Source organism: Ostrinia furnacalis, unplaced genomic scaffold, assembly GCF_004193835.3.
Source record: "Ostrinia furnacalis isolate ACB-3 unplaced genomic scaffold, ASM419383v2 OfSCF4053, whole genome shotgun sequence".
Lineage (NCBI taxonomy): Eukaryota > Metazoa > Arthropoda > Insecta > Lepidoptera > Crambidae > Ostrinia > Ostrinia furnacalis.
The window spans coordinates 107,413-119,067 of NW_021134292.1; the positions used below are offsets into that span (position 1 = coordinate 107,413).

General features: G+C 36.0%; 1 protein-coding gene across 1 annotated transcript; it reads right to left on the minus strand.

Moving 5' to 3' along the window:
* Positions 1 to 399: 399 nt before the first annotated feature.
* LOC114358612 (uncharacterized) lies at positions 400 to 11,268 on the minus strand. The gene is made up of 13 exons (XM_028312630.1): positions 11,035 to 11,268; positions 10,157 to 10,630; positions 9,974 to 10,080; positions 9,382 to 9,523; positions 8,664 to 9,187; positions 8,357 to 8,444; positions 7,967 to 8,120; positions 6,095 to 6,301; positions 5,061 to 5,131; positions 3,848 to 4,041; positions 2,291 to 2,412; positions 1,491 to 1,659; positions 400 to 531 (listed from the first exon to the last, which is right to left on the minus strand). The coding sequence occupies exons 1-13, from the start codon at positions 11,051 to 11,053 to the stop codon at positions 400 to 402; spliced, it is 2,403 nt and encodes an 800-aa protein (XP_028168431.1). The 5' UTR covers positions 11,054 to 11,268.
* Positions 11,269 to 11,655: the final 387 nt, after the last annotated feature.

Genomic DNA, 11,655 nt, shown 5'->3' on the forward strand with positions numbered 1-11,655 from the left:
TCCTTCGTTATGATCTAGTATCAAAGCTCTCGCTACAATTATTAGTATTGGTGTTCATCTGCATTATTAATTTCAGTAACTAATGACCTTTTCTTTTCTTCTACAGATTTTCGCATTATACCAGCGCCAACTGCGAGCACGACAGCCACCAGTCCCCTGCCCCGTGTTACGACTTAAGTAGCGTTTATTTATATATAAATAATGTACATAGCTTAGTTAGTAAGAATTTCATAAGAATATAAAATTTAATTGTAACATTTTATTGTTTTATTCATAAATTAATTATCATTTCAAAATTCTGATCCACATAAGTCAATGACAATACTTACCTTACTCCCTATATAATATGTGTTCAATTATTTGCTCAGAGTTTTTCACCACAATAACACTTTCACTATCTCAATCTTTTAGCTCTATAGCTATCTCTTTCCAAGCATTAGATATCAAAATCTCTGACCCGCAGCGCATGTGTTCTCTTCTGCCATACTCTCCGTTCGGCTCGCGGCTCCCCTTGAGGACCAAACTGATGGTCTACAAGACGTATGTCCGGTCGCGCCTCACCTACGCGGCCCCAGCGTGGTACCCCCTCATCTCCCNTCTAGTTAGACTTTCTTTTATATAATAGATGTATGTATTTAAAAAAAAAGTATTTAAGTATGTTTATATCCGTTGTCTAGTACCCATAGCTTTGCTTAGTTTGGGGCTAGCGGCGCAGTGTAAAATGTCCAAGGATATTTATTTATTTATTTAAAACACTGTTCAACGAGCGTGTAAGTTTTATTAGTATGGGGGATCATGTATAGAGGCATCAAAAAAAATTACGCAGTGCAAAACTTCCGCCTAGCAACAGTTGGATCCTATCGATAGTAAATATTTTAAAATACGCGACTCAAATTGCGTAGAAGTAGAAAAACCAACGGCAAACAGGAAAATGATAGATAGGAACTGATTTTCCTCAATAAATAACAATTCATAAATATGAGCTGTTTTTTCAAATCTTTTTTGTTGAGCGGCTTTTCTTGTTCAATGGAATCCTAGTATCACAGCGACCGGTATCGATCTATTGTGATCACCACTATTTTTTATAGTTCGATCGGTATCTCGTAAAATCGATAAAATGGCGCGATAAAAGCTTAACACCATAGGCCAGGGGTAGCCAACCGGTCGATCGCGACTATTAGTCCAGTCGATCGTGGCAAGGCAAAAAATACTACATGATTGTGTACTAAACTTATGCTGTTTCATTTGAGATTTCAAGTAGTATGTAAGTGGTAGATCACCCAGGGTTTCGTTAGTAAATCTTATGTCTAACCACCCCTGCCCTAGGCCTACTACTGCATCTAGGTAGTACAGTATCTTTCGGGGGCGATATATTTTACATACTGTGGGCTTATGATGTGTTTATCCAGGTGTAAGCTAAGCTTGACCTTGTGCATCGTGGGTCCGCGGTCTCTAAGAAATTGTAGTTTCATCCGCCTCAAGACACTTACCAACGTTTTGGCGAAAGCAACAGTCTCCTTCTCAGCGAGTTTGTAAACTGCCATCTCAATGCCTTCCTTGTTTTCCGCAGCCGGGTCGCTGTTGGTCTTCTCTTCGGCTGCTGAAGAATCCGGGGACCCTGCGTTGGCTTCTGACACAGCGGTGTTTAGGCGGCGATACCTGGATAGAGGAAAATGGGCGTTATTAATAGTTGGATAAGTTATAGATTAGGGATACATAATGCAGCGAAAACTTCTTTATTTTAACATCTGCTTCACTGCTGGACTCAAGACACGATCACTATTGTGAAACTAATACTGTGCAAATAGACTTTGATTTGACTTGTCATCTTTTTTTCACATCCTTTTCCATTTCATATCCTCCTTTAATTTTCTTCGTCTTACCTAACTCTGCGGTTACGGGACTATTCCCACCTCTCGTTCCCACCACTGCAACTCCTGTGTAGCCAGGATCTACAGCTTGACCGCCACAAAAACCCAACCAATGAAGGTCAAGTTGTATCAAGTAACTCTGCGGTTGTTTGACGCTATTTTATTGCGGTCTTCATTGGAGAACCCGTCAGCCTACCTTTCATCTATCTTGTGACAGATTGGTCCATTTTTGTACCATGTTCACCGTGTGGACCTACGATCTGGTGTAGGTCGCGTGAAGAACATTACCTATCTGGATGCAGGCAGGGCAGGATCGGTCGTTGTGAAAATTTTTGGGAAGGCCTTTGTCTAACAGCGACGTCATTTGGCTGAAACGATGTTGTATTATTGTTCTATCCAATGCCGTTATCATAACTTACCACTCGTGCTTATCGCGTCCCGTCCTAGCGAATAAGTACAGGTGGGAATGCCTGTCCGTGGTGCGTTTGACGTGCACGCTCCATTCTCCTTCCACCGCGCCGTCTGCTCCGGTTTCTTGCTCCTGAATTAACAATGTTTTTATACGCGTTTATTTAATTTTTCAGGCGAGGTAGAAGCGCAGTTTTTTTTATATAAACACATTGTTATATTACACGTCATATTACACTATGAAGCGACCCTTGCTGCAGCGTCGTCTGGTACACATGCCATACAAGATTAATAAAATAATGTTTTGACAAAAGCAGCAGTCAACACAGCGCAGCTGATCAAATAAGGCCCGATTATACATACTTTATTTGTTTATTTACATAATACTGACAAAAGCACATCAAGCAAACATTACAGTACTTTAAGCCGGGTCCAGACGGGTGTAACGTGTAATGGAATGTATCGTGTAATTAGTTATAAAGACAGATTTATACAAAATCTAATTATGCAAATGCATTAAAATGTAGTATGGATTGAAGTATTCCGTACATACAAACATCTTTGTAACATGTAATGCATGTGAAATGGTCGGGGGGTCGCCAAATATTTTTCATACTGTCAGGAGGTCGTGTCATGAAAAAGGTTGAAAAACACTGGTGATAATGTAATGGAAATAATGTGGGCAAGACTTAACATGTAATGCTCGAAGTGCCGTCCACACGTAGAATTCTTGTTACATTACACGTAATCTTACATTACACATTACATCCGCCTGGACCCGGCTTTAGGACGCTGTAATAGTTGTTTAAAAATATATTTATCGAATTGAATGCCAATTACTTTACTAAGAGACTAATTGGTCTAGTCGTTAAATAAAATTAAAATGCCATGACAATAACACACACGTACGAATTATAAACATGCGGGTCATAAACGGTGCACTTAATCGATAGCACAATGAGTAATTAATTAACTAATCAGTATATTATGTATAAATAAACATGACGCACTACTTTAATTAATACAACCTATGAACTTAGCATGCACTAACGGTTTTAAAAAGATAACATAGTTAATGTACAAAAATCCAGCTCGGTTTAAGTACATATTTGAACTAATTAATGTCAACAAATACCGGGACACTTGTGTTGTGCCAATTAGAAATATGTACATGTTGTCGGCATACGTACTTTTAATCATAATATTAATGTAAATGATAGACTTCAAGTAGACTAGTCAAGGTGTTCAGAATTAAAATTGGAGTATAACACGTAAAAAACGCACGAAGATAATGTTAATGTTTTCTTGAGGTAAAGGAGCGGCACGGGAACGGTATTTTTGTAACGTCAAACGTCAGCGAGACTTCAGATTCGTATGCTCTGATCATGACGTCATAATTGATTAAGATTTTATTTCAGTACAGCTTGTCTAGTACACATAAGTCTGGTAAACAACCAATTTTTTACCCACACCAACAGAGAGGGGACGTCACGATGCCAATCATAAACAACTCTACTCACGCGTGCTTTGGATCGGTCCGTGCGTTTGGAAACACCGTTATTACTCACGGCTTCCTCCAGGAACTCCTTGATCTTTGACAGCTCATTGTCATCGATTTCTTCATCATCATCCTTGGTGCTGGTGACCGATTTAGTGGCCAGGTCCATTTCAGCATCGTGGAACAAGCTCTCTTCGAGTACATTCTTCTCGGACTGAGATTCGGCGGTCTCTGTGCATGTTGTTGTGCTGTCGGCCTTTTTGTCTGAAAGAAAATGGTTTTGTTTAAAAAAAGGGCGGGTTTAGTTAAAGAAAAAAAATGTTGCGTCATAAGAAAATGACCAGTGGTTTTTACAACTTATTCATAAGTATTATATTGTTATTTATTACTCAATGAAAGAAAATAGGTTTTTAACATAAATACCTGGAAATCTAATCTGACCTCTTAAAAATTTTAAGACAACTTTTTGGAGGCATTAAACTTTCAAAAATAGAAAAGGCGATGACATTGAATTCTTTAACACAAATCGTATGAATAAAACATAGTGTAGACGAAAACAAATAAAAAATATGCAAATTACGTTTGTTTATAGTGAGTGTGGATTTGTAGAACAAGTATTTGTAGGTGCTATCATAAATAGGCGTTTATTATAAAGGTAATAAAAAACGGCAAGCACAATTATATAGTAAACCTGCTATGATACAGAAGAAAAAATTAAAATTCACGAGGCGGTGACAGGTTGGTTCTAGGTGGTTATAATGGGAATTTATTTTAGCTGTGCTAGCGTAGAACTAATCGTATTTACACATATGAAATAGCACGGCTAAATTAATTAGCAAAAATAAAAAATGTGTGCTTAGCATCGCTAAATACACTGGCCCATTGCCGTAGTAAAGTTTAGGACCAGGGGTCTATTTGGTTATTTAAACAGAAATGAATTAATGTATTCTACAGCATATCTACAATAGATTTTGTACTTTAGTACTTTCGAATAATGTCCAGAATTGATTGCGAAATAATAATAAATCTTTGGACCTTGAAATATTTGATGGTAGATATGCTGTAGTGTAGACTGTACATAAGAAAACTATTAAAAACCAGGTCCTAAAACTATTTACAGTACACGGTTAATATAATAAAACAATTGAAGAAAAGTTTCAGATCAGTTTTACACTGTATCCGATCCGAATTTTAGCATGATATTTATTCTTACACCGTGTATTGTAAATTCACTTAAACTTACGTGGTCTAAAACGTGGTAAGTGAGCATGAAAAATACGAACCTCTATGCATTTTTCTAACAAGCCTGTGTCGAAGACCTTCTTTACCTGTTTCTCCGTCGGAGTGGGAAATGCTGCAAGATAAGAATGGTTCAAACATTTTGCAAAGAAATACTCTCTTTGGTATTAGCTGTATCAATATTGAATCCAAAGAATTCCGTCAATACATCATTTGGTTTCGATGCAAAAAAACATACGGTGTACAGATAGCTAAGAGGGAATTAACATAATTCGTCATTTTTGGTACATTGACCATTACAATGATTCATATCATAATGCTAATGAAGTTAAACGAGGCAATTACTCAATTTTAAACAGAAGAGTTTATAGTTTTAAACAAGGCCATATCATGAATGTCAATCACTAAGGTTTTAGGTATTTTTGTTTAAGAAATACATAATCTGACAGTTATTTTAGTTTACTTTGTGCCTCAACCTATATTTTAAGCTTCAGTCGCTTAGTTTGGGAATACAGTTGTGTGTCTTATGCCCATTTTCACCATCGATCTCTAATTTTCAAGTGATCCCTATGAAAATAAAATTCCAGTTGTGTTTAGAGGTCACTTAAAATTAGGGATTGATGGTGAAAACGGGCATTAGTATTTATTTATTTGAACACCAACAAGGTTACATTGAGGCTTCACAAAAGTAACTATAAAAAATGACACTTGTTAAATGCAAATTCATTGTATTAAATGTATTTATTATTTATTATGTTTAACTTAGGTATACAGGGTGTTAGGTAAATGGGTATATGAGCATATAAATGGTACGGTGAAGTCAGAAAATTGATATCTTCATTTTAATTATTTTAATTTTCATACAAGTCGGATTTTATAAAATTTATTTTGTATGAAAATGTAAAAATTTAAAATGAAGATATCAATTTTCTGACTTCACCATACCATTTATATGACCATGTTAACATGGGCTAGTGTCGGCTCATATACCCATTTACCTAACACCCTGTATAACTTTGGCTTTGTACCCCTTGCTTTTGTATTAAGAGCAATAAAGTTTAAAATAAAACATTCATACCTCTTCTCCCGTCTCCGCCACACGAACTTGCGTTTCTTCTCCGGGCTGGTATTTGTCTCTGTACTCTCTACTTCTGGCTGTTCCTTACTCTTTCTATTCGTAGCCTCCGCTGTCTTCCTTTCCGCTTCCACGTTTTCCTTTTCCAAAACTTGTATTTTCTCTTTTTCGTTCAGTACGATGCAGATGGGATATTTTTTGCTCCATTGCCTGAAAAAGTGTTAACAATCAACATTGTTTTCCAATTTAAGAGTATTTTAATTATTAATAATCTTCATTAATCATTTACCGATGATTGTTTAAACAAGTTATAATAGATTCATTATAATTTATCAATGTAAATATTGTTGTACATGAGCATAATGCATTTAGTCAACTGTTTTAATTTAGTTATTATTTATTGCTTTTATAAAAAATTAGCGTAATTAGTTTCAATAAAAGGCCATTTGTTTCAGGTAGCGATAGATTTCCGCGATCGATTACTTGTAAAAATAATTATTTGCTGGAAACGTGTCAGTGCTAGCATGAAGTTTATATCACACGGGTCATTAGCCTATTTTGCCTCGGTTCAGCGGGTCCGTGCGCCGGCGCAGTCTAACAATGTAGTTGAGACGAGACCTTGTCGATGTCTTTGTTAGTGCTAATAGGACTGCATTAGACCAAAATCAAGACCATGAAATCCAAATCAAAAATATTTATTCAGTTTAGACCACAAGTGGCACTTATGAACGTCAAAATATATTAAATAATAAAAAAGAAAAGGTAGCCTTTATGGGGCACTTTACATGTCTCCTTATCTTTTGGGCCCTACCAGCGCTTCGAGACAAACATATGGCAAGTGCTGAGAAGAAACGCCGGAACAAACAAATGATTAAAGATTATCATGTTATTAATTTATTTTTGTTATTCGAGAGCTATTTTTCCATTGTTTACAGCAGCGGTCGGCAACCTTTTAGCATTCAAGAGCAAGGGCAAAATAAACTATAGGTATTATATTGCCATTGATAAATAGGTAATGTAAGGTTGCCGACGAATTATTCCGAGTAGTCCCCTGAAATACACTGAAAGGAGTGGACAAATGGGAAGGAATCGTATCAATATCACCCCTTCGATTGGGATAATTGAGATAAAAGTTACCAGTTATCCCCTCTGGCTCGAACCGGAAGGGGAGAGTTCGGAAGTGCTAGAGGGGACTACCGGGAGTAATTAAAAATAGGACGTTTTAAGACCTTTGCTGACGTACATTCGAATTCGTGAATCCTACAATGGCCGAGTAACACTTTAAAATTGTCTATCAGATTAACAGACAGTCTGGCATTGGCAACTAATTTTGGAGGTTATCAAATAAAGATACATAGCTTATTCATCGCAAGATAGCAGTCCTTGCACAAACAAAATAATAAACACGCTTGCTTACAGCGACCTAAACGTTATCTACGGAGTGGTGTTACTTACAAACGCGTCAAGTCAAGCATACGATACGACAAGTCTAAGCCGGCTGAGTGGCGTAATACTGGCATGACTCATTACTACACACGCTTATACAGGGTGTATCAAACAGAAAGGATTGATTGTACCGCTCGAATGTACCAACTTTCTCCAAGGAACCGAAGTAAAATAGGTAAAATTATTAAAAAAAAAATCTTATACGAATTATTATCAGCAATCCATTTAGTACGCAATTTTACGTATGAGGACGTAATTTTTTTTGAGAATTTGAAAATGATCCTGTAGAAAAAGTAGTCGCATTTGAGTAGTAGAATATGTTTTTTAATTGGTTATGTTTAAGTAGCGTCTTTCTGTGCATGTATATAAATTACAATTCATGCTGTTGAAACATAAGACAAAGTATAAAAATAACACCCTGTATATTACCTTCTCTTCACGAGCCCTTTGGGCAGCAATAGAATCCGAGCTCCCGTCAAGTTGTATAATCTGTGCTGGTAAAAAACTACGTTCTCGATTTTCTCGTCCCATAAAGCTCTCTTTGCAATCTTTGTCCTGGTATATGATATCCTCAAGTTACAACCTGTATAGTAAAAAAGTTAATATCAAATTAAAGGTAAACAGCAGTTATCGGAGCGTAAATGTCGATCAGAGAACAAACAGCGGATGGCATAGTAAATAATGAGCAAAACTATTGCTTACATTATTCACTGTGTACTTTAATTCTTTAATTTTTAGTAGGTAGAATGTCTTAAATTAAATATTATTACATCATGCCTAAGTATGATTCTTTTACCACCCAAGTTTATCTTATCTTACCTTCAAGTTTCATGAAAGCAGTCGTTGTTTGATTAATATGGTAGGTGTAAGGATCATATTCTGGAAATCTATAATGGTTTATCCAGCCCTGAAAAGTTTCACACTATTATGTACAGTTTCATCATGAGGATAAATTATTACGTATTCCGGTTATGATTGAGACTCAACTGCTGAGTAATAAACAACTTATTTGATATTATTGCACAATAATAGCTCAGTTGACAAACTGTGTTGCAACTCAATCACTGCCAGGGAGTAATTGTATAAAAAGTATATCCAATAAATTATTGAATTAGTTGTTATTTACCTCATACTTTTTTAAAGGCCTATGCTCTTTCACAGAAGGAATTGTGTACGATGGAGGCATGGCACTGCTTCGTTTCAGCTGCAGAAAAGCTACTTTAGTCGGCTCAGTATCACTGAAATAGTTGTCTAGCACCCAACTCTTTGTTTCGTTTGCCAAACAGTAGAACCAGATGCCCAATATAAAGCCGTTCCAAATACTCGCGTTTGGGAACAAGACATAGTTGATGAAAAGGAGAAACGTTAGGAAGTACATGGTGAAGGTGAAGAAATAAACCCTAGGTTTATCTGATGATGGAGCTTTGTGTAAGTTGCTTTTGCTAGGAGGCATTCCGAAATTGCTAGGCAAGAGGGGTGGAGGGGTAGGGGGGATATTGTCCTGGGCATTGTCCCTTGGGTTGGTTTCAGGGTTGGGCACATAGCCGAAGCCATCCAAAGTATCTTCCAAGGCTTCTACGCCAGATTCTACTTCCATCATGTTGCTGTCATTGAGGATATCCCGTGACACGTCAGCGGAGTCGCTGTTACCTGAAAATGACCCGTCATTAGTCGAATTACACATACACACATTCACGTAGGACAGAGTACATCAAGCCAAACTGTGACGTTTCAACTAAGATGAAAATGTGCTTTGTGTAAAAAAATATGATGTGCTGTTGATTCCACGATGGATAAAATAATGAAGAAACCAAATGTAGTTTAGAAAGACAAAATTCATTTACCAATATTTTTATGTGTGTCATCGCTGGAATCCGAATGGTTCTTGCTCTCTGCAGGATAGATGAACTCCTTTTCAGTTGCTTTCGCTGTCAGTGGTTGTGTTAATTCTGACAGATTTTGAATGCTGCTATCTAATGATGATACCTGTGGGACGGAATACAAAATTTTTAACATTCCAATGTTAAAAATAACACTTTTAAGAAGTACCAATATTATGTGTGTGAAAATATTTTGTGAAAAGAGAACTTATTTAGTATCATAGTAAATATGTAGGAATTAAACTTAAGCTAAATATTAATTACTTTTTAACTAAGTACTTTGTAATAAACAATAATCACTAAGCCATTATTTGTTTCCAAAATAACATTAGTGCTTAAGTAATTTTAATCTTACACAGTTGTAATAGATGCTATATTGCTACAAAAATGTAATAGAACTGTACATTTGCACAGATGTACTGCCATAAAAATAAGATAAGAATGTTGTTATTTTTGCAAATGTTATATGAGAAATATTTGATTTCAATTGATTGCACAATAGGGAAATCACTGTAATTTAAACAAAGTTTAAATGTTATCATAAAATATTGTGTACCTGATTGTCAGTATCTCCAACACTCTGTTGATCTGAATCCTTTACAGCTGAATTTTCCTCAGAATCTGATGTTGAATTTTCTCTTGGCACTGATTTCTCTTTTGTTTCTATGCAAAAAAATAATATTTAATTGAAAAAAAAAACACTATTTAAATATTATTTTAGAAATGCTATTTGTAATACCTTCTAGAGATCTTGTCTTCATATCCTCAACAGCTTGAGCTATTTTGAATTTGAAGTCATGAAATATTTTCCATGTTTCATTGCTCTCCTTGACTTCTACTTCTGATGAGCTCCTCTTGCCTAAACGGTTGAAATACTCCTTCATGGGTGAGGAGGACACTTCCTTAGGTGGAATAGCAGTAACTCCTTCCTCTGCTTGCTTACTTTCCACTGGTTTGGCATCCTCAGCTTTTTCAACAGGCTTCTCAATCAACTTCTCTTTTTCAATCGGTTTGTCACGGATAGACTTAAAATACTTGTCAATTATAGAGGAAGTTTTATCACCCCTTTTAGGACTCGCATTTTCACCCTGTGCACTCTGAGGCACATCACACTGCGGCGTGGGGGGATCATCTTCACACACATTGTACAACTCTTCTAACTCCTCATTATTGGCATTATATCTAAAGGATAGGGAGGTGTTAGGAGATTTTCCTGCAATAACATTTATAAGTTTTTAACCTAACTATAAACGTATTTACGCAATTAACAAAATACATACCCATTGTTGATGTACCATCTGTTTACACAAATAACATCTTACGATTCATTTAACACTTTGTAACTACTATCAGATGATTGGTGCGAGAAGCGCATTACCAATTCTCGTGTGCATACAAAGACGGAATAAGATTGAGATTGTTTTGACTATTGCTGCCTTTGTTGTTAGAGAAACGTATCGTAACTACGGACGGGCGTATGTTTGGTTTATCGTCGAAAAATGGCCACTAATCTTTGTGTATTTTGCACATATTATTCGAAGCAACTGATGTCATTCTGTGCAAACTTTAATTAAGTTGGATTTGCTGGTAGAATAGGAAAAAATATTGTCAACATACCAGAGCCGGAGATCTCCATACTGGAACTGAAAAGTCAACTAAAACACTACACAGCCAGTAACTCATGAAACACTTTAGTCTATATTCTCTTACACGTCCAATAGATTTCAAGATTAATCAAATTGTAGGGGATTTTTTGTAATCCATTATTTTAGTCGCTCACTCAAATGTTTTCTGACACTTTCAAACACGACATTTGACAGATTCCAGTCGGAAAGTGAGTTGTAATGACAACTTTGACAATTGTTTGTTTTTTTTTTTTCAATAGGCCGTGGTTCATATTTGTGTAGCATAATGCGTCTTTTACTATTTTCTGGTTAGTAGGAAAATATTTTTTTACCAACGTCTTCCAGCCCAAAATGTAACAGTTGTATTTTCGAAAACCTTGCACGGACACAAAAAAAATCTTCGTTAAAATAAAAAATCCAACAAGAAATAAAGAAGATAAATTATAACAGTCATGATGACACGCGCTCATACTAGATATGATTTATTGTATGGAATGTTGCCTAATGTTTTAATGCATATAATGACGTCACGATATTACAAATGAATTATAATAATGTTTTTTTTTAGAGATTTATAAAGAAGAAAGCTTCTACCGTACTTCTTTCTAAGAAT

Excerpts from the sequence above, each read along its gene's own strand:
- LOC114358612 (XM_028312630.1), bottom strand. Across the intron at positions 8,445-8,663 it reads GGCCTTTAAAAAAGTATGAG|GGCTGGATAAACCATTATAG; the intron begins GTAAATAACAAC and ends GAAACTTTTCAG. Across the intron at positions 8,121-8,356 it reads TGCTTTCATGAAACTTGAAG|GTTGTAACTTGAGGATATCA; the intron begins GTAAGATAAGAT and ends TTTACTATACAG.